The 22,202-nt window shown below is 49.8% G+C and overlaps 2 protein-coding genes across 2 annotated transcripts in view; one reads left to right on the top strand and one right to left on the bottom strand.

Moving 5' to 3' along the window:
- Positions 1–22,202, top strand: part of LOC115391781 (mitochondrial inner membrane protease subunit 2-like) — a 46,224-nt gene that overhangs the window by 16,497 nt on the left and 7,525 nt on the right. The window lies entirely within an intron of this gene.
- On the bottom strand, positions 14,374–16,590 carry LOC115392615 (leucine-rich repeat neuronal protein 3-like). The gene has a single exon (XM_030097336.1). The coding sequence runs from the start codon at positions 16,477–16,479 to the stop codon at positions 14,374–14,376; it is 2,106 nt and encodes a 701-aa protein (XP_029953196.1). The 5' UTR covers positions 16,480–16,590.

Below are 22,202 nucleotides of genomic sequence, written 5' to 3'. Positions count from 1 at the left end.
TTTCATTTGAGTTAATGGTTGAAGCGAGTTGCCTCGTCATCAGACTCACTGAACGTCTGCTGCTGCTCTGTGATTGTGAACTGAATGCTTCCAGGCAGTCTCTGCATGCAGGATGAGCAGAGCAGAGTCTTTAGGCTGTGGTCTCTGCCTCTCATGAAAGTTTCACGGGACACTTTCAGTCAGAGGTTAGCAGAAGGATTCCTCAGCCGCCGCTCGCTGTCCTCGCAGCCGCCCTGGCTGTGCCTCAGTCATTTATCACGTCTACAGCATGTCTGTGGCGGGACTGGAGGTCACCGTCATGAGCGAAGTGTTTGGGCTTGTCTGTGTTTTATCATCTAACCGGCACCCCGCTGCCCGGATCAGATGAGAGGTATCAGGAGGGGAACTCGGACGGGGAGCTGGAGGTCAGGCTCCACACAGCAAGGCCCGCAGAGATGGAGGGAGGCTCTGCAGTCTCCGGGAAAAGCTGTGAGGCTGGGGAAACATTTGTTGTTCCTCACATGGACAGGCTGCAGGGGCAGCAGCTGGGATTTCTGGGAAGTTTTACCACTACATGAGGTGTTGACCTGGATTTGAAAGAGATATTTTTCTGACAACCTTACGTGCTGTTCCCAGAAAAGTCAGCTCAGACCCGGACACGCTGATCATGAAGGTGTATTAGCTCTTCGGTGAGTCAACACCTTATCAAGCTGACTTGATAAGGTGTTATCTGTGTTTCATCACAGTGAAACACAGTCAGAAGAGAGTTTTGCCAAAGTCAGAGCAGATTTTGTGCCGAGACGGCGGGACCGTGAGCCTTGATATGGGATTTCTCCAGTCACCTGTTAGTTTCTCCCCTGTACAGGTAAATTAACCTCTTTTTAAAGAACATTCAGTGGAAACATATATTCTCTCAAGTATTCTCCTCCTGCAGCAGACCTGGCCTCTCAGGTCTGCCTGGAACGTTATCCTGATGAATATTGATCAGAATGCTCTCTGCCTTTCCTCGTTTGGCCATTATTGCTGTGAGTGATCAGTGCACACTGCTGTGGCTCGTCCGTGTGTCTTATTGTCCCACAGAGAGGCGGCAGGACGTTTCCTGGCACCGCCTGACATCGCTCCCGCCGCTGATGGGAGGAATATGCGTTTCCATGGTTACCCTGTTCGTTTTGTTTTTCACCGAAGCACAGTGAGCGACGTTAGAGTGAAATCTTCACCCAGAGCTTCATCTCACCTGGAGGTTCGCTCTCACAGCCAAACACAACCCAAACCCTCGATAAAGACACAGAACCCCACCAACAGGTTCCTGGACACGTTTTATGTTAAAGTAATATTAGATAAATCTAAAAGTTTGTTTCCATCAGGTGTTTCATGATCTTTCGCTCTGTGGAACAGTTGAATCTTCCTGGAATTGACCAGATTGTTGAATTTCATTGTTTTTATAGTTGGATGAATTTGTTTTGGTGCATTTATTTGTTATTTTGTGGAGAATTAAACCTAGATTTGGGTTTTTTGTCACAGCTGTTGGTATCTGATGTTGAGCTATACAAGGATTTGGAGGCTCAGAATGTCCCAAAAATGAATGAACTTCAAAATAAAAGCACAGGTGCTTCAGGTCAGGGTTTGGTTGATGGTTGAGGTTTGAAGTTTGGAGGGTTTTGAGTCTTCATGATGTATTTCATGTATTTCAAAACGAGACGTCTGAAAGGAGTGAGTCCTGACAGAAGAGTCTGAGAGGGCCTGGGAGGAGATGACCCCCCCCCCCCATCAGGAAAGCAGTCACTTTCCTCCTCAGCCGCTCAGATAGCATGAAGCGGCGCCGCTGTGCTCATTAGCCACGGGACGTTTTCCTGTTTACTGAAGAAATGTAGAAATAGAGCAGAGTTATTTCTTTGTGTTCTGACACGAAGAAGAAGTGGGTGCTGTCTTCGGGAAGCCGTGGCTCTGACAGGAAAAGCTTAAAGCTCGCCGTGTGTTTATTTTCGTCACTCCGGAGAGGATGCGAGCCCGTGTGTGTTCTCATCAGCGCACGGCTGTTTACCTGCCGCTCGTCTTCCTGCCACTGCCTTACTGAAGTCTTCACACAGCCGGCAGTGCAGAGCCTGCGGCGGCAGGATGCAGAACAAATGCAAGGGCATGAATAGAAGGACTGACAGTCAGCACCCAGGTTCAGTCCAGCCATGAGGTCTGAGCGGGACGGACAGCACCTGATGGAGAAACGACAGCCGACGTTCTTGAGCCCGTCGTTCCCCGTTTCCTCTGCGGCGCTCATGCCGCTCATGCCCCAAAGACAAAACGCCTCAGATCTTTTCTCCCATAAACTCCAAACGTGTCTCACAAATCCGTCACTTCGACCGCCGCCTGCCGTACTCTCCAGGACTGTAACTGCTCCTGCTGCCACACTTTATGTTGCTTTGTGTAATTAAATCTCTGGATGCTCTCGGTGCAATCGATGGGAAGTCCCGGCTCGGAGCGGGGTGTGTGAGCAGATAGCTATCGATCCGCAGGGTGATCGGTGGCTCCGGCCTTTCCTTCGTTAGGCTGGGATCATTACTTCCCCGATTGTGTTTATTGTTTCATTAGGAAAAAAGTGTGTCATGAAAAACCCATCAAGTCCAACCAACTGTCGGCATGGAAGTGAGACAGGATGTCCCTCCTTTCATTTATTCTAACCTTATGTGTTAAACTTTAGATATTGGACCAGAAAGAAAGCTGTACTTCCTGTTAGCGGGTCCAGCTCTGTAGCGACCTCCCGGCCCGCCCTCCTCATCACGACCCACTGGAGAGGAGAAGCTCTCCACACGGGGCTGAGTTTCTGTTGGCAGCGCTGAGGCTGACTGCTGCTCCGGCTTCAGCCTCATGTTTAAGCATGTTGGAATTCCCGCTCCGCTGATTCCTGCCGCTGGTGTCTCTGCTCCGGCGGGGCGCTGATCCGAGCCGGACCGCGGGGCGCCTCCCGGTCCTCCCGGTCCTCCCGGCAGAGGCGGCGGCTGCAGATTGCTGTCAAGACTTCTCTGCAGGCAGCAGCAGAGTTTGGGTTCTACCAGTAAATTTCTTTTCCAAAACGTAGCTGCCCCCCCTCTCGCCCCTTCACACTCCCACAGTGCTGCAGTTTTTATTTTTCCATCTTTAACTTTTGGATAAGAAGCAGTCGAGCGTTCAGCGTTCCGCCGTTAGCAGAGGAGACGGAGGTTTCAGCCTCAGCGTGAGCAGCAGTGCGGTCAGCTGGGTGAAAGCGTGGCTCGCTGCTGCCGCCTCCAGCGTCCTGCAGCAGGACCGCGGTGCTCAGTGTCTTCTGAGATGGACATCAGCCCGACTGGCTCTAGATTTGTTTCATTTGCTGTTTTAGTAAACCAGGCCTGTTTGTGGTCTGTGTTCATGAAACTCTGTTTTCCTGATGAAGCAGCTTTCGCCTTAAAGCTCCTTCTGGAAGCAGAAGTGCAGCCCGGTGTCCACCCTCAGTGCGTCTTCACTGACCGATCGATCGGGACCTGAATGGACGCCACTCAGAAAAAGGTCAAGCAGATAACGGCGATCAGATCAGCGCACTTTAGAGACACAAGGCAGAGTTTTCTCTGTGCAGCTTCAGCCAGCCTGTTGGGAATCCCTGAGAGGAGCTGGACTTGTGGATGTGTCTGCCTGCATAGAATCAGTAGCTGGAGGAAGTGTGAAGAGGCCGGCCGCTGCAGAGCTGTAACCCAGCACTGTGTTTCCTCCGGTGTCTGCAGCAGATTTATTCTGTAAGAGAGCTACAGTCCGGTAGTCTCAGAATCCACAGCCTCCGTTGTCTTGATTTCATTTATTTATTGGAGCCCAGGCAGTCGGGAATCTTGAGTGTAGGCTGTCGTGTAGCGTGTTTTTCCTGGACTGCTGGAAGCTCCTCATCGTGCCGCAGGACATGAAACGCCTGCAGGCTGGAACAGCGTCATCTGTCACGGCGAGGAAGCCTCTCCGGACAGGAAGTGGCTGCTTTAAGTACCGCAGTGTCTGGAGAGCTGACAGACAGACAACCCTCCAAACGCATCGACAATAGAGATAAGTCACTGTGAGGAAACCCACTTCGACCTCTTGCCCCAGCATCAGAGCGACCGCCGTCCTGGAGGAGCACGGCTTCCGAGGCTCGAAGGATCCTCGCTGTGTTTCATCATTCTGTAATCCGGCGGGGAAACGCCGCCGCTCTCAGCGTCTCAACGTGAGACCCGGGCGAATTGCATGTGGTGTTAAATGTTCATCCAGGTCGTCATGGTAACGACAGCACGGCGAAGCGTCTTGTTTTGCAGACCGAGAGGCGGAGCGGCCTCCTGTAGCACCGCCATTCATCCTGGAGAGCATCCAGCATGCAGGCCGAGCACACACACACACACACACACACACACACACACACACACACACACACACACACACACAAACACACACACACGTCTCCAGAGAAGCATATTATTCCTATTCTTCTTATTATTCCTGTTGGCTGTTTACAGCAGCACATCTCACAGGATCCATTAGAAAGGCTGTTTTCACTGTAATAATAATCCAGCTTCACACCGCAGAACACACACACCGAACACACACCGTCCTGTTGCTTGTGTGTTTTTCCAGCAGTGTGTTTGGCTGCTCTGCCATGGCATCACAGACGGGTGAAAACCGCTCGGCGGATCGTCCACCGTCAGATTCAGCACACGATGAGGCTGCTGCGGTTAGTTGGTGCAGATACGTTCCTAAAGTAATCAGTACTTCAGTGCTGCGATCAGTGAGAGGAAGTGGTGTTTGGGCATCGTACTGGTACTGGTTATCTTCCATAGAATCACCTGAAAATCACTTCAGTGGCTTGGTACTCCACAAGGCCAATCATGTTAAATTATTAAATCCAGTGCATGGAAACAGTTTATTCTCGTTCAGACAGTCGCGGTCTGGAAGTGATGTATTTGCGGTTTGTTGTTCAGCTGCTCCTCAAACCTTCAGAAAAGTTAAATGGAATGAAATGTTTCAGATTAAAGTCTTTCCTCAGTGAATGATATGTGGCTGAGCAGCACATCTTTCTTCCACCTCAGTCCAGGAAGTGGTTTGACCAGGATTGTGTTGAATCGGTGAGATGTGAATCTGCCGGAGGATCTGCTTACCGCAGGGGAGCGGATGCTGCTGCGTTACCTGCTGAGTGTTTCCTGTTTCATAATTAACCCTGGATTTATTGCCTGGGTCTTTCCCTCATTAGGGGCTGTAAATCAGAGCCGGTGCGCGGATCAAACATCCCATTAGCCGTGTTGGTGTGTTAACGCCGAGCGACGCTGGCATCTGTCGTTGCTCTCGTGAGGTTTCCTGTAAAGAGGTCAGAAACCTGCTGGAGCAGGAAGCTCGTCCTGCTGCAGCGCCGACTGCTGCTTTAACCCTCTGTGGAAACACATGCGACATGTTACTGCAACTACGAGGTCTCGGACTGAATTTACTGACACTGATGTTTCTGTGCTCTTTTGGTTTGCTGGCTGTGTTCAGTGGCCTGGTCCCTGACAGACACCAGCCCCGGCTGATTTCCAATTAGAAAACCTGATCAGTAGCAGATTGAACTGATCTGGAACTCAGCATGCCCTCCTTGATAATAATGTGACTTTCCTCCTTTTCTAGTCGTCTGTCGCTGTGATTTATTACACACACAGTTCCTAAAACCACCCAGCTGTGTTCATGTGGAGTTAAAGGAGGAAGCAGTGATTCGTACGTCTTCAGAAGACGTTTCATGTTTCATCCTTCATCAGTGTGGTTTAGTTTCCTCCTGTCTGCACAGGTGTGAAAATACAAACATATTTCTGACAGTTCTGGGTTGAACATCTTCCAAATGGTGCAGGAAGTTTGCAGACTGAATGTTGCTGATGACCACAAGCAGCTCTGGGATGACGGGCGGAGTGTGAAGGAAGACCTGCTGGAGTCTCGTCCTGTTCCCCCCTGCTGTGAGTTTTGTCTCAGAACCCCGGACTGGATTTATCAAGTGAGATTAGATTTTTTTTTTTTTTTTATGCCCAGAAAACAAACGATCTGATTCTGACGGCTGCGAACAGCAAGAGTTTCAGGTCAGCAAGATCCTCTGTCAAGATTTTGAAAGCAGCACATTACATGGATGAGTTGAATGCATGATGGCTCAGGTGCATGATGGGTAGGCGGCAGAGGCTCCAGAAACCTTCTGCTCTCCATATTAAATGACGGAGCCTCTCCAGTGCCAGCTGAGAACCACTCCAGCAGCCGTGTGAGTCTGATCTGGTTATGTCAGGTTGCTCTCAACGAGCTGCTCGTCGTGTAAATGTGGCCATGAGACCTCAGGAAGCTATTCACAACCGCAGGGTTGCAGTGATGTAATCTCTCCTCGGTCATTTCCTCCACAGAGGAAGTTTGTGAGACGTACGTTTAGACAACAAAGGGCTGTTGGAAACGATCATTTCCAGTTTTCAGAAAAGCCAGGTGTTTGGATAATGGTTGTTATTCGTTCAAGAAAACTTTAAAAATGCTGTCATTTGTCTGCCAGGCCACTAGTCGGTGCTCCGGTCTTTATCATGTGACACTATCCACAGAACATAACCCAGTTTCAGCATTCAGACCTGTTTATGTGGTCCTGTTTTATCGCTCAGTGTCTGCTGTGTCTCCTCGTATGCAGACGATAGTGTGGTAAATGCTACTGAACATACGTTCTGTTGGAGAAGCTCCAGAACCCTCTTTTGTTGCTGTTCTTTGTTGCTGTCTCATGTATGTAGTGACGTTCTCCCTCTCACAGAGTCACTGTCGTCACACACTGTGTGATAAGTTGTCAGCTGGAGTCCAGTGGGTCGAGTCCAGCTGCACCCTGAGCTGGATGTGATCCTCCAGACTGCTCACAGCGGCTCTCAGAGGGTAAAGGTCACAGACCCTAATTCCCCCCAGTGTCATCAGCTGGTTAAGTTTCTTCCTTTCAGTCTTTCTGTCTTCTCTCAGGATCACATCTGTGGTGGTTTGACTCCAGTAAGTCCTTGCTGCTGTCTGTACGGGTCAAAACAGGAAATAAGATTTTTCTGTTCTCAAATGGTGAATAAATCCCGTCTGATTTAATCAAATTAATATTGACACATTCAAGTGACTCTCCTGCAGCTGACGTATTCAGAAAGTCCAACCTGTCCTGAAAAGAACGAAGTCTAACAGCTGCTTCTGCGTCTCAGGGTTCAGGTTTTACTGGCATCTTCACACCATGAAGATGATCCATGAGCTTCTCTAAATGTGACGGAGCAGAAGAAGAAGAGCTTTTCGATCCTTAACTACTGGAAACAGTTTAGTGCTAATGAAGGTTTGGGAATCTGTGACTGATCAGACCTCTTCCGTCTTAGATCTTTTCCTCACTCCTCATCAGACACTTCAGAATCCGCTTGTCACTGAAGTCCTTCTGCATTGAAGATCAGACGAAGCTTCCTTCTGTTCCCTCTGATGATCTCTGATAGGAAGAGGACTGCAGGACTGTTATATGCTAATGAGCGCAGCTTTAGCCTCTAAAACTGGAAAACCAAACGCACACTTCTTCAACCACACTTCAACACAAACCACTCATTCAGCCTGGAACTCCACAGTCTACCTGAGGACGTCCATCGCTTCATGACCGCGGTGTGGGGCTGGTTGATATGGCAAAGAAACAGAAAAAAGACCACAGTTTCCTTTTTCATATTGTCCCATTTCGATTTTAATCTCGGTTTTCTTTAAATGATACCAGTTTTAAAGCGCCTGTACTGAAAACTATAGAAATTAGAAAGTAGATGGATTGAAGCAGATTACATCAGACCGGTTTAGACCGATAGAACAACCAGTTCAACGAATGAAGAAAATATAAAATACCAGTCAAGGAGTTTCGAATCCTGAGTGTTTTTAAATACAAACTATGGACCAGTTCCTGGGTGGTTTGGTATCGGCTGCAAAGAAAGAATAAAATGGTCTATTTTGAAAGTGCATATTTAAATTTCCGTTTGTCTGCATTGAGTTTTATTTTGAAAAAATGCTTGGCTGCCATCAGTGCTTCTTTAGAGCGTCAGTTTTTTTGTCGTGCATCGTTAAGACCTTTTTCTACACCAACGACCTCCACAGTCCCAGACCTGACTCCAGCATCATCTGTGACCACTCGATGTCACTGTATGACGACAGGCGGCCGTATTGCTCGTCGAGCTGCTCTCAGTCGCTCTCATGGAGTCTAACACACTCTGGAGTGTTTGTGCCTCTCGGGCGCCACGTCTCCTGCTGGCCGAGCTGGTCAGTGGCGACGCCGTGCACGTTTTTTATCTCATTCACACCCACTGGAGTTGATGAGGGAATCGTTCGCAAAACACGCAAATGACTCCAAGGAATGAACCTCTGGGCTGTGGGTTCCCATCCCTACCTGGATCTGCCATTTGCTGGTCTTTCCCCCGTTTATGTGCTTGTGTTTGACTGAAATGGCCACAGGTCGGTCCTGAAGGAAAATCACTTTTTTAGTGTAATAAGGTTTAGTCGTGTTCATGACTCTTCCATCACAGAAACACAGCTTCCCTCAGAGGGGAGGACTTCCACATCAGGGCTGTGAGAGGAGAGATGCTTCCGCCCTGGAGAACACACCCAGCTGTTTCCTTTGACCATTTTTAATGAAACATAAACAGGCTCATTCCACGTCACTCTTCCCGTCATCTTTGTGAATTTAAGTATTTAAAGTTCGATAAAACATTTTGGAAAGTGTTGGCTTGAGGCGGTGGACGGAGAGAGAGCCATGAACGTATTCCAGGGAAAAACAGTCTCTGTTTGGAGTGTGTGTGTGTGTGTGTGTGTGTGTGTGTGTGTGTGTGTGTGTGTGTGTGTGTGTGTGTGTGTGTGTGTGTGTACATGCTGGGCCATAATGAAACCCAGAGAGAAATCAGAAGAGGGGGAAGCTGTCGGAGCCTCGTCGTCCTTTCTTCTTTCTCTCCTTGTTGTTTTCTCCTCCACCTCCTCCTGAGCTGCTGCTGCTGCTGCTGCTTCTTCTTCTTCTTCTTCTTCTTCTTCTCCTTCTCCTTCTTCTTCTTCGTCTTCGTCTTCATCTACTTCTTCTTCTTCTTCTTCTTCTTCTTCTTCTTCTTCTTCTTCTTCTTGCAGACGCTGCTGCAGATGGACTGAAGTGCCAGCACAGACCTCCTCCATGAAGCAGATTCATTTAAAAGTCATTTATCTGAACACGGTCTAAAACAGGTGTGTGAGGCCACATCCACGGGCCCGGATGGTAAACGTGTTAAACGTGTTTATTGGTCCATGAACTCCCAACCTGCAAACCTTTCTTCTCTCTTTGTCTTCCTCCACTGGATTTTTTAAGATTTAAGGAAATAAAATGCTTTAAATACTTACAAAAAAAAAGATTACAATGCCTCAAACGTGTGTGCCGTAACACCTAGCCCACACATGTGACTATAACTAGATGTTAGCATCAGACCAGTTTTACTAATCAGACAAATAATTCATATCTGTATGAGCTGCAGTGCGAGCCGCCATCTTGGAAAATTGCGTCATCGCGGGCGAAGGAGCAGGGCGACCGGAATGACGTCCTGCCTAATTTACACATCAGCGTTGGGTTGGCAGCAGTGTGTGTGCTGTGTGTCTCTAAGCTAAGCTAAGCTAAGCTAAGCTAAGCTGTCTGGTCCTCAGAACATGGCTGGTTCCAGTGACAGATCCAAAAGTTAGCCCACTCTGCCATGTAGCTCCAGAACTGTTTTTGACAAAACCTTTGAAACGAGGCTGGAGATCGGATGAACCGAGTAATCACGGTGACAGCGGCCACACTGCGTCTGGAGACAAGGGATTCCTGTAGAAACGAGTCGTGTCTGCAGCTCTTAGAGGAAACATTTTAGAATTTAGAATATTTCAGAATCTGGATTCTTCTCACTGGGACTGCAGCTGAAGGGCTTAAGTTTGTAAAAGCAGTGTGTGGCATGTTTCTGACGGACTGCTGTAGGGAGAGTTTTCAGTTTTCCTGAGAGGAACAGCTCATCCAGAACATGGTCAGCTCTGTCCAGTAGATCTGGAGACGTGGATGTGGCTCGTTATGGCTCTGGCACTGGCGGTCTGTGAAGTGTATGAAGACGGAGACCTCCCCGCCGTCAGAGGACAGGAGGAAATGACCCCAGTGTCTGCAGAGGTGCAGCTGGTACTGGATGAACCCAGTCCTGCAGCAGGTCGCACCCCGTCCCACTGGTCACACCGGCCGGCCGTTACGTAAGGCCACAAAGTCAATGACCAGAACGAAATGACCAGACGTCCTCCGGTCTGGAACAGCACTTCGCTTTGTCCTGCCGCCGTCCCCGTCCCGTCAGTTCTACCTCTGCCGGTTCTCAGGACGTTACGCCAGTGAGGTCAGTCCTTGATCTCAGCTCGTTGTTCCAGTTACTCAGACCCCTGAGAATACCTGACGTCTGCAAATCCAGCTCCTCGAAGGGTTCAGCTCAGCTTTATTCAACATCTTAAATAGGCTGTATTATCTGATGTTAGAGGAAGATGCTCAGGATGCTAAGCTAACATTAATGTCCGTGCTGCCAGTGCACCACTGCTGTTAGCATCATGCTAGCCCATATTTTCCATTGTGTTCATCAATAATTCTGAAGCCTTGGGACGGTCAGCAGATGATGATGCTGGGTTCAGGTCTAGTCTGTCAGACACAGCGCTGACTCGGTGTTTTCTCTCAGACCCCTGCAGTGATCGGAGGTGTGTCCTGTTTTTTCCCATGAGCCTCTGCAGCCAAGCGTCTGACCGGCAGGAGTCTCTGAACTGAGAGGAGAGGCGGGCAGGCAGCTGTGCCTCCATCTTTTCTGGCTCCTGTTTTATTGGTGAAACATGGTTTTTGCAAGTTGTTTCCTACGACTGTCCGCCATGACTGCTTGTTCACAGACACACTGAGACCTGAGCTGAGATACCGGTAGCGCCGCCATGACAGCTAGCTAACCAGCACTAGCGTCAAAGCTATGCTGTCGGGGGGGGGGTTGCAAAAACACCCAGAATGCAGCAGGTTTTTGCACATTTCACTGTATTTTGCACCAGAAGGATTCATTAAAATGGGCTTTATGTTGAGACTTTTGAAGTAATCATTCAGTTTAGTAAAAATCGAGACACTGCCATCTTATATGCTCATGTACGGTTGTTTCAACAAACGACCGTCCTGAGTCAGCATTTCCTTCAAAAGATACAAAAAGTGAAAGGCGGAAAAAGCCTCCAAGAGGTGATGAACGAGCCCGGTGGCCTCCCGCCGCTCCGCTGGAAGTAACCTTGTACTGGAAGTGTCTGCGATCGGCGGCGCTAAAGCAGCTGCTCGCCGTCTGTGACGCTCTGTCATCTAAAAGTCATAAAAACCCAAAAAGATGACACGAAGCCAGCCGTGTTGTTGTAGCTCCGTCGACCGCTGAGAGCCAAAATAATTGCTGTAAAACTAATAATGTTCCACATGAGGAACGCCAGATAAAAAGGACTTTTTTCATCAGCTCTGCCCTAAATAACGTCTGTAATGGGAGTAATACGGCATGAGGAAAAAAGCGGTTTTTCCTCCTGAAGCATGTTGGTTGCTTTAAACAGCAGAGCTGCTGTAATGAGAGGAGTAAGTTCCCTTCATGGGAGATCATTAGGCCCGTTGGCAGAACGTCAAGTGTTGGGTAAACGCTGATAATGGAATTGTTTATAATGGCTGCAGATATGAGTCCACAGAGACCGAACCTGCAGCCGGAGCTCCTTCTGCTGCTTCACACCCTGTTGTGTTGCTTTGAACACGTGGCTGTGGCGTTTTTACAAACTCTTGTTTTTTCTCTTCCACTGATCTCCTCCACGGGCCATATTTCCTGGATTATAAGTCTCGTCTGTCAGAACGGGCTCCCTGAGGAGAAAAAGAGCAACCATGAGGTGCGCTGGTTTATGGTTCCCATGTTTCCAGGTCCAGACCAAGCACCAACCTCCGCTGGTAAAACGTGAAGATAATGCGGAAGTGCAGAAACGCTGTAACTCCAGGGAAATTCCAGCAGGGGGCGATGCTGTTGGTTTCAAAAAGAGCCCGGGTCTCACTGGAACCCATTCAAAAATGCTGATTTTCAGAGTGAAAATAAACACATAAAGCTCCTGGTTTCAGAACATCTTCTGGTCTCTATTTAATTTTTTGGGCTTCATTCAGTCACAGACAGCAGTAATGCAGGTTTTTCTGCTGTCGTACAGCGACACCTAGTGGCCCCAGATGGCATATACGCTTATCTAATCTCACGGAAATTAGAAGACAAGCAACAAAACGGTGTGCGCTCCAGTGCAGGGAATGTGGTCGTTGCTTTGCGTTCATCCCGTAATGCAGAGCAGCGAGCATGAACTTTAAGTCCCAGCGTCATCGCTTCATGACTTCATCCTTCACGCTGTTCGTCTGGCGGGTCTTCAGTGTGTGTGGGGTTTAATAATCAGGACGTGGAGCCTGTGAGGGACTACGGACGCCTCCAGCTGGAGAGGAGCCACCGTGGAGCGTCAGGCCCGTCCGGCGCCGAAACCACTTCATCCCGGTTCTGCGGCTCCGCCCCGCCCCCCCGTTCCACGCCAGGCACAAAACAAACGAGGCCAGTAGTTGCTGAGCTGTTCCTGCGACGGCGGCGGTCTCTCTCCAGACTGGCGGCGGGGGGAGCGGGCCGGGCGGCGTGTTCCTGCTGACCTGTTCAGCGCCAGCCTCTAATGGCTCATATTTCAGCTCCCGTGGCGGTGACGAATGGCCGCGCTCTAAAAGCCCTGTCCAAGGTGCTGAAGCCGGGGTGATCTATGGCTGAGCCGGGCTGATAAATGCCTCCCATCAGTTTGTGCGTGACGCCGATTCATCACCGCGCCGCGGTTTGCGTTGGGAAGTCCATATTGGATTTTTAATGAAAGAAAATATAATGCAATTCAAAGTCAATGGGTTTGCCAATGTCCTCACATTCGGCACACACGTACACACCCATTAGGGCACACACACACCAACTGGCTACAAGCACACAGGACACAGTCCCTCTTGGGGTGCTGGTTGAAATTGCATTTCCCTAACGCCGTTAAAGCGTCTGGCTCAAAGGGCAACTCCGGTAATTGTGTTTGGTCCCCAGAAGGAACGGCGCCTCACCTGCCGTATCGACAGCAACACAAAGTGACACAACAACCACACAAAGCATCCACACCTCCGTCTCAGACCGTTTCAGACAAAACTCAAAGCGGGGATTTCACCTGCGCCGGCTGGAATGAAGTGTCTGTTTCTAACGAGGAAAGGATGGAGCTGGGAGACGTCACGCCGGTTTAATGAAAAATGTATTTGTTCATAAAATCCTTTACATTGCAGTTTTATTTTACATCAGATCATCAATGCTTGTTTTTTCGTTAAAACACAGCAAAAAAAAGAAAAAAACCTTTCTGCAGACGTCAGAGTTTCCGAGCTGTGCTTTAGCCGGGCTGCACGGCGCTGATGACCTGTAGCCACAGACTGTGGCAAGAAGAAGTATGTAGACTTATTTTAGCTTCCTGCATGTGGGGAAATGTGATCCGGTCTGCTACTCTGTCAAAATGCTTGACCCGATGCCCCTCAGACAGTTCCAGTATTTATTGTTTTTATTGAAGGCATCCATTACAAGATGCACAGAGATGCCTGAAAAGCAAACTCAAGGCTAATGACTCCAGAAAACCTTCATTCAGAGTGAATCCCATTAGGATAAAAACCTTTTTCTGGCTGATGTGGACCTTCAGGGGTCTGTGAAGACTTGTGGAGTTGAATTAAACTGGAAGGAGGTGACTGGTTGACTCAGGGAAGAACACACTGACTAAACCTGGCGGTTCGGCGGTTTGGCAGCTTTGCTCCTTCAGGCGCCGGTCAGGTTTATTTACTGTGCACCGAGTGCTCGTGTTTGATTGGCTGCTGGAGCCCAAGACTGAAGTGAATCTCTAACAGAATAGCTTCAAAAGCAGAAAGTCTGCTGTTTGGAGTCAACCCACATACGATTCCTGTACAGAAAATCTGGAATAGCCTCAAGAGAAACATTCAGGGTTTTTTTTCTCCAGCACGATGAATATTTAATCGAGAGATGAGGCATGAAACGCGGTAACCCATTGTGTGGTATTAGATGAAGCAGTTTGCTCGTCTATCCTTGTTACGTTACAGCCCAAATCACATTTTAATGCCAATGCAGGAAACTTTCCAATGGTTTACATCCTTTTTCTTGCCACAGTAGATTATAGTCAAGAAATGCGCCTCATTAAGCTGTAATGACATAGTCTATGACATTAGAAAAGGTCTCTGCTTTCGGTGATTGATGCCGGTGTTAATGGGTTTTCCTCCGTCCTGCTGAGTTCCAGTGCAAAGAATCATCCAAAGGCTGCAGAAGTGGGAGCATAAATTGTCCCGTTACCCTCACCCAGCACCTTCCCCGACTCCGGCCGCTACACGGAGTTCTCTGGGAAGTCTGTTAGAGCGGCCCTCAGCTTGTTCCCGGACACCCTGAGTTCATGGCCAGGGGACGGGGAGGGTGGAGGAGCTGCAGTCAGCACTGTTCCGGTTGAGTCCAGTAACAGTTTCCTGTAAAGGACTCGGCTGTAGAGAGAAGTATAGATGAGAGAGGACGCCACGGCCGCCACGATGACCAGCAGCAGAGCACAGGCAGCCGCCAGCAGACCGTCCCAGACCTGGACCCCGGGCCCTGGATCCACGCTGTCCTCTGTGCTCACACTGACGCAGTCCCTGTGGAACCTGGACTGTGTTTCCGTCACCTGGACACAGATCCGGTAGCGGGTGGAGGGCTTCAGCTGTTGGATGTGGTACTGTCTGACGTCAGCAGGAAGCCTGGCCGTGAACGGCGAGAAGGGGTCCTGATCCTCCGCCAAGGCGGACCAGCTGAGCTGGGAAAGCCGAGCGTCTGTGCTGTCCCACGACACCGTCACCGAGTCAGACTGGACAGACGCGATGTTTACCTGGAAAAGCCGTTGAGAGGGTGGAGCTATCCGCCCTTCCACTGAAACCAGCACGGACTGGAGGTCTGCCCCCACCAGGTTGTGGGCGATGCAGGTGTAGGAGCCGGCTTCCTGCTCCGTGGCGCCGTAGAGGTCCAAGGTGCCTTCAGGGTGCAGGTAGTGCTTTTCAGACGCACTCCCAGGGAGGAGCCTGTCTCCGGACGGCGTCGCCCAGTAAATATCCGGCGCCGGTTCCCCGAACGCCCGGCAGTGCAGCGACAGCGACCTCCCTGCGCGGATCTGGACCCGCTCCGGAAGGCTTCCCGGGGAGATCAGGGGGAGGCAGATCTCCGTCATCTCCCTGAAGTGCACCTGCCGGACCAGCCGGCCGTGGAGCTCCTCCGGTTCCGCGCAGCGGAGCGAGTCCGGCTCCATGAAGCGGACGGCGGTCCTGTTGGTGTTGATCCAGCGGACGACGCAGTCGCAGCGGATGGGGTTGCTGTGCAGACTGACCTCCTGCAGGCCGGGCAGCGCCTCCACGGTGCCGCGGTGCAGAGCGCTCAGGGCGTTGTTGTTCAGCATGAGCGTCTCCAGCCTGGGCAGCTGGTAGAAGGCCCTCGGGTCGATGTAGGACAGTCTGGGATTATTTGTGGCTTCAATTTTGGTCAGTTCCGGCAGATTGTTCAAGGCGAAAGCGTCAATGGAGACCAGCTCGGGCATGCTGTTGATGCCAAGCTCCTTCAAATGCAGCATGTCCACAAAGTCGCTTTTCTGGATTCTCTCAATAGAATTCTTGTTCAAATCCAGAAATTTGAGGTTTTGCACCTTCATCAGCGCCGCCCGGGGGACTCGTTGAAGCAGGTTGTCGAAGAACGAGACACTCTCCAAGTTCTCAAGACCAACCAGAGAATTGTCAGGAATCTCCGTCAAGTTCATCCCGGCCAGTACCAGGCTCCGCAGGTTGGCCAGGGGTCTGAAGTTCATGTCCGTGAGGCGGAGGACGGGATTTTCTCCCAGCATCAGTATCTCCAGGTTGGGGAGAGAATGAAACCACTGGCTGCTGACGCTCGTTAGCCGGTTGGAGTTGAGGTGGAGCCTCAGCAGCCTGTCCAGTCCCTGAAATGCCAAGGAGCTAATAGCGAAGATGAGGTTGTGGTTGAGGTATAACTCCTGGAGGCTGTGCAGGGACGCGAGGCAGCGGTCGGAAAGCTCATGAATCCAGTTTTCCTCCATGTGGAGAGACAGCAGCTGCGGCAGAGTCCCCAGAGAGACGTGGCTCAGTGAGGAAATGTTATTTTGAGACAAGTCAATTTCTGTGATGTTGGCCAAGTAATCCAAATTTTCCCGCACCGTGTGGATGCTGTTCGCCTGGAGCCGCAGCACCTGCGTCATTAAGGGAAGTCTCTCCGGAAGCGCTGCGAGGCCCAAGTCGTTACAGTCCACGGTGGCAGCCTCGGTGTAAGTAGAGCTGGGAGAGAACCAGGGCCGGATCTCACATCGACACAACGGAGGACAGTGAGCAGCCCCCTCCGAGGCCACGGCAACAGCAATCAGAGACAGTTCCACCAGCAAACAAGCCACAGCTGCCGCCTCCTTCATCTTGGCCGTGTCTCCCCCTCGCTCAGTAATTGGCCCGTATGGAGTCAGCTGCTAACACTGTTAAGTTCACAAATAAAGGCTCATTTGTTGCTGCAGTGAGACGGAGTGTGTTTCCGCTGCCGCTCTGGGCCCCTGGTCCTCCGGCTGCCGGCGCAGGGGGGGAACCTTCCAGTCGAGTCTCTGCCAGATTGTCATATACTCTGCAGTCTGTCTAGGTGGATGTATCCTTCAGGGAGCCGTGCCGAGAAGCAGAGGGATCTGGCCGAGGACGCATTGTTCTGCCTTCCATCATTATTATCCTCCGCTGCTGTCACTGGTGTCACTTTCCATCTGAGGAGACAGGAGACAGAGAAAAGAGCTAGTGCCACACAGCGCTGGTGAAATATGGAGGCATACTGACATTTAGGAATATTGGAGCTTCTAAACCTTTCCAGCCTCATTTCGTTTTATTGCTCCTCTCATTCGGTGAGTGAATTACGATCAGCCTGCTGTTATGTGTATTATCTGACAGGTCTGGATTCACAGACGGGACTGCCGAGCAGCTTTATGTTATGAAGGGTGGATGGATTAATGCAGATGAGCTCATCTTTTTTACTTTTCCAGCCAAGATATTCAACAAAAGGTGCAGTGGAAGAGCTGGAGCTCTGGGCCAACGTTCAAAAGGTTTTCAAAAAAAGAAAAAGAAAACACATTGCCAGCCTCTTTTTTCCCCAGTGTTGTAATTAGTAGATCTTCTCCACCCCCAAATCTCTCTTTTGTTGTGAGCAGTGCACCTGCACACACTCCTCACATCGCTCACAACACAACATGCACCAGTTTGCAGCGACACGCCACCCGGGGATGCTGCACACACACCAGGATGAACCTGTGATCGAGCTGCTTTGGTGGCTGCTGCATCATTCATGAGGCCCTGAATCAACACTGCTGGTCCAGGTGACGGCTCCGCGGCGGCCTCTGCTTATGTCGACTGCTCTTATTGATGTTTTGATTCATTTGTGACCTTGAGTGCAGAAGCCACGGCTAAACGTAGAGGCTGGCAGCGAAGCCGGGACGCCGCCTGCATACGTTAGCTCGGCTAGGTGGAGTTATTTAGCCTCCATGTTGTCTGCAGTATTCATCCCTCCTTGGCAGTGATTTCTTATTAATACACTGAGTCCGTGGTTCCCACACTGAGGTCTAAGGCTTCTTGTGCTGATGATCTCGGGGGCTGTCCCGATCATCTGCCTGTTCAAATTAAATCTGTCTATCACAAAGAAAAGCAACCGAGGAAAGTGATGATTCTGAAGGCTTCCTCATCAGATCTGTACTCTTAACATTTTTTAATTTGCTTGGTGACTAAGCCAATCAGCAAAGCCATTTTTTTCTTTACGTTATCGTGGGCATGTCTGCAGCCTAGGCAGATGACGCCTCATGAACCACTGTCTTTACATTCTGAAGCCACTAGATGGTGCCGTCTGTTCAGGAAATGTTTGCCAGCACACTTTATTTTCAGTCCTTCCTCTACCTTCCTCTACCTGAGAACCAAGAGTGCCATCTAGTGGCTTCAGAACATAAAGACAGTGGTTCGTGAAGCTTCGTCTGTCCGTCGCTTCGTGTGACAGAGCAGCCTGTCCACCGCAGAACCTGGCTGGCAGGTCAGCTGTGTGGATAGAATTCAAACTAGAAAGTGCAACAGCCCAACGGGCACAACAGTGTTTCAAGAGCTGAAAGCACCAGAGCCTCTTTCAACACGTCTAATTAAACACAGAATGTTTTTTTCATTTTTTCAGTGCAGAGAGCAGTTGGTAGGGAAATGGTGATGGTGCTCGGAGCAACTGCAACCATCCCGTCTTCCAACCGGCTCCCCTGTGACTGCTCCGACAGAGGCACAGCCAGACGCTACAGCACTGCTGCACATCAGCACCACCTAAAACAGTTCTGCTCCAACATGGCGACCTCCAGTGTCATGAGTCCCCGTCCTTATTGTAGGTTTTAGTCTGTATAGTTTAATAGTTGAGATTCTCTCCTCGTAGCCTCCGATCCATCATCTGTTCATACCAATGTCGAGTACTCTTGATTGTTATTGCTTCAACCATATTGATCTCTGCGTGCATGTAAACCAACCAACAGCGCCACCTCATGGCCAGGCATGCTCACTACATCGTTTTCAGTATTTCGGCCTTTTTCTGAAATGAACCAGGCATTGCCAGTCGGAACGATGGGCACGGAAAATTCACTGCAATACCACCATAAACGTAAAGGGAATAAACAAAAAAACATCCGTCACCACAGAAACACCGTCATGCATCATACACAGGCTGAGAGAAAACAAAACCACCACGACACCAGACCGGAGCAAAAGGAAAGTATCCAAGTCAGAGCAGTCCCAGAGATCCCAGAGATCCCAGAGATCATCAGATGTTGGATGTGTTCCTGCAACCAAAGCCCCGACAGAAGTCACAAAAATTGAGCTCTAAGTATTTGTTCCACATACTAAGACGTTTATCACCTCGTTCAGTCTACGTGATCGTCAACGCTGTTTCAAAAATCACCGATCCAGCAAGTCCAGAGGGCATGCAGTAAAGACCCTGCTCTGGCCGCACTTCAGTAGTCTGGGTTTTCTGTCAGGCCAAGCCTGTGGAGTCTGAGGGCTCCAGGTGAAGCGATGGAGTGTCTTAAACTGTATCCGCCTGGTTACCTGCCTGGGATTCCCTCGGATAACATTCTCACTGAAAGCCAGTCCCAGGTGCCTTTCCTGTCCTGTCTGAAGAGCCGAGACCGTCGTGTTACGATCTGCCTCGTTAACCATGAATCAGGGGTAAACAGAGGCTTCACGGCCTGGCTCCATAAAGACCAAGCTGGTTCACCAAAGTAAAAATTAAGAATGAAATAGACTGACGCTGTCAAAGCCGTGTCGTTTAGTGAATGATTGCTATGCAGAGCAGCTGGACGTGCAGACACTGACCTGTGGAGGCAGGGGAAAGCAAGGAACAGAGCGGCTGTCTCAAGACCAGAGCTGCACATGGAACAGGATGAAAACAATACTTAAACTGACAAAAACAGACTTCTGTCGAAGGCGTCAGGTGTTAGATCGAGGATCTGAACCACCTGACCGGTGGGGAATCTGCTCTCCAGGTCTGGATCGTTGCTGTCACGGCCTTCTTCAGATCAGCGAAGCGTCTGGGACCCCCGCTGGGCCAGGTTTTAACTTGGCAGTGTTGGGTGGGGTCTGTTGGGGTTCTGCTCCCCGGGTGTCTGTGGCCTCCAGCATCTTGGACGAGCCAGTGCATTAGCCTCCCAACGTCTGTCTGCGTCTGCAGCGCTCTCCCTTCAACGTCTGTTGTGTTGGTAGAAATGTGATGTTTGATTGGTCGAGTGCCGCTCAGGTGTGGCTCCAGATTTTATCTCTGAGGTGTTGTGGAGCAGTGGTCTCCAAACTTTGGAACTGCACCGCAGACCAGTTGTAAGCAGCGTCATCAATTAATTGATGAGGAATTAATGAGGGCTCAGCAATGAATGAGAAGAGACTGAAGAGCAGGGAAGAAGCGCCGAAGCATTTTTCAAAATAAAACTCAGTGCAGACTAAAGGAAACGGAAATGTTCATCTTCTAAAGAAAACTTCTCATTCATTCTGTATGGACAATATAAAAAGAGAAATGTGATCAGGAACATATTCAATCCAATAATCTGAAATCTTGGATCAGTATCAGGATCCAAGACGTTTCCATGGAGACAGCTCCAGCTCGTGTCACAAACCAGGAAACCATGAAGGCAAACAAAGCAACAGATGTCTGAAATCTCTCAGAATCAGCCGATAAGGATAAAAACGTTGGGATCAGTAGTCAGATATTGCCTTCCTATATTCAGCTGGGGGGTTTGATCTGTGCTCGTCACTGAAAGCAGAAAGCTGCTTCATGAGGTGGATCATTGTTCAGGTAGACCATGAGGTTATCGGAGGGTCTCCCCGCTGCTGCGGTGGTTTTCACCCCTGAATAATCCAGTCTGATGTAAAGCTGCGTCTCCAGTCAGTGTTCTGCTGTCTCTGCTGCTCTGAAGCAGCTCCGTCCTGCAGAAAGACGCCGTCTGTCTCTGACGTGAGGCTGAATGCATTTCCATCCAGGCTCTAATAACCGTCCATGTTTACTGTTCGGCGAGAAAAGCGGCTTGAGTGTGAATGAAACGAGCATGATGAGCACGCTGAATGAAGTGTTGAATAGTGTCTTCTCTCTCTGTGCTCACGAGGTGCTGCTAATTCAATTTAATTTCTCTTTTTTTTCCACACACTGCTTTACCTCTTACTTAACGGTAAAAACCTGCAGTGACTTCCTGCATCACACGCACGCACACGCACACACGCACGCACGCACGCCAGTGTTTTACAGTCAGCATTGATTTTTCTACATCTGTTGAAAATACCAGCAGTAAAAACCTTTTCCTGTCAGGACACACGGTGTATTTTTCTTCCTGTCAGTTCCACTGCAGTGACTGGCGGCAGGCGGGAGATGCTGCTGGACGCTGGAGCTTCACGAGCAGAGACCTGCAGGATAATGCAGTCATCTCAGGCCACTTCTGCAGAGGAAACCCGATCATCTGAAGAACTGAAGCTCCACATGTGACTGGGTTCCTCTGAAATGTGGCTTCTTCACCACTTCAGTGCTCTCAGATCACTTTATTCAGACAAAATCTTCACTTCAAAGAGGCAAGGAACATTTTAGATAAATGTCTGCTCTGTCATGTCTCAGTATTTTGTCAGTTTCTCTGAGAGGCAGACTGAGATGAAACTGCAATGTTTGAAATGAGAACCGTCACGGTCACAGTTAACCAAACACAGGAAAATGATATTTCACACCGCTTTAAATTGTTCTGGATCTTTCTCTCTTGGCTTTTCTTTCCAGGTGGCACTTTTTGTGTCTGCAGATTATTTGCAGTTATTTCAAAAGGGGATCTTTTTCTCTCACGTGTCTGAATGTCGGAACCTGCTTCAGTCTATTTTTATCTTCCGGTTCGCTGAGAGACTGCAGCGGAATCGGTTTGTCGTCCTGCTGAAGTAGAGGGAAGATATCTGCATGACGATGATCATAAAGTGCAGTAATCTGAGTAAACTGAATCATAAATGGTTATTTTAGAGAAATGACTCATTGTGATTAATTGTAGACCAATGAATGAGTGAACAGTTCAAGGTCTTTGAGCTCAGCTGGTCACACATTAAAGGGCTCATGCAGTGTAAACAGTGATCTGATCTGAACGGTGTACTGGATACGACCTTTTGACCTTGACTCTGTTAGTAGATGTGACCTTTGATCTTCCCTCTGCTAGTGGATACACACTTTGACCCTCCCTCTGGTACAGGATACGACTTTTGACCTTCCCTCTAGTAGTGGATACGCCCTCTGACCCTCCCTCTGGTAGTTGATATGACCTTTGACCCTCCCTCTGGTCGTGGCCAGAGGGAGGGTGGTAGCGGAGTGGGCGTGGCCTGTTGTCAGTAGAACTCGCAGTGGAACTCGGGACCAGGCTGGTTGTAGTGACCTCAGCCTGAACAGCTTGCTGTTGGCCCCTGACCCCAGTGACCCTGCTGAAACGCTGCAGCATGGCCTCGTTATCCATAGCCTGCGGTCAGCTGAGCTGATGTGGTCAGGAATGTTTCCAGCCCAGTAGAGTAAAACCAGTGCTGCTGGCTCCCATGTTCACCCAGCACCAGGCCAGCATGGAGCCCAGACCAGTCCCAGACCAGTCCCAGACCC

Source organism: Salarias fasciatus, chromosome 7 (assembly GCF_902148845.1).
Source record: "Salarias fasciatus chromosome 7, fSalaFa1.1, whole genome shotgun sequence".
NCBI lineage: Eukaryota > Metazoa > Chordata > Actinopteri > Blenniiformes > Blenniidae > Salarias > Salarias fasciatus.
This window is presented reverse-complemented; position numbering and strand designations above follow the sequence as displayed.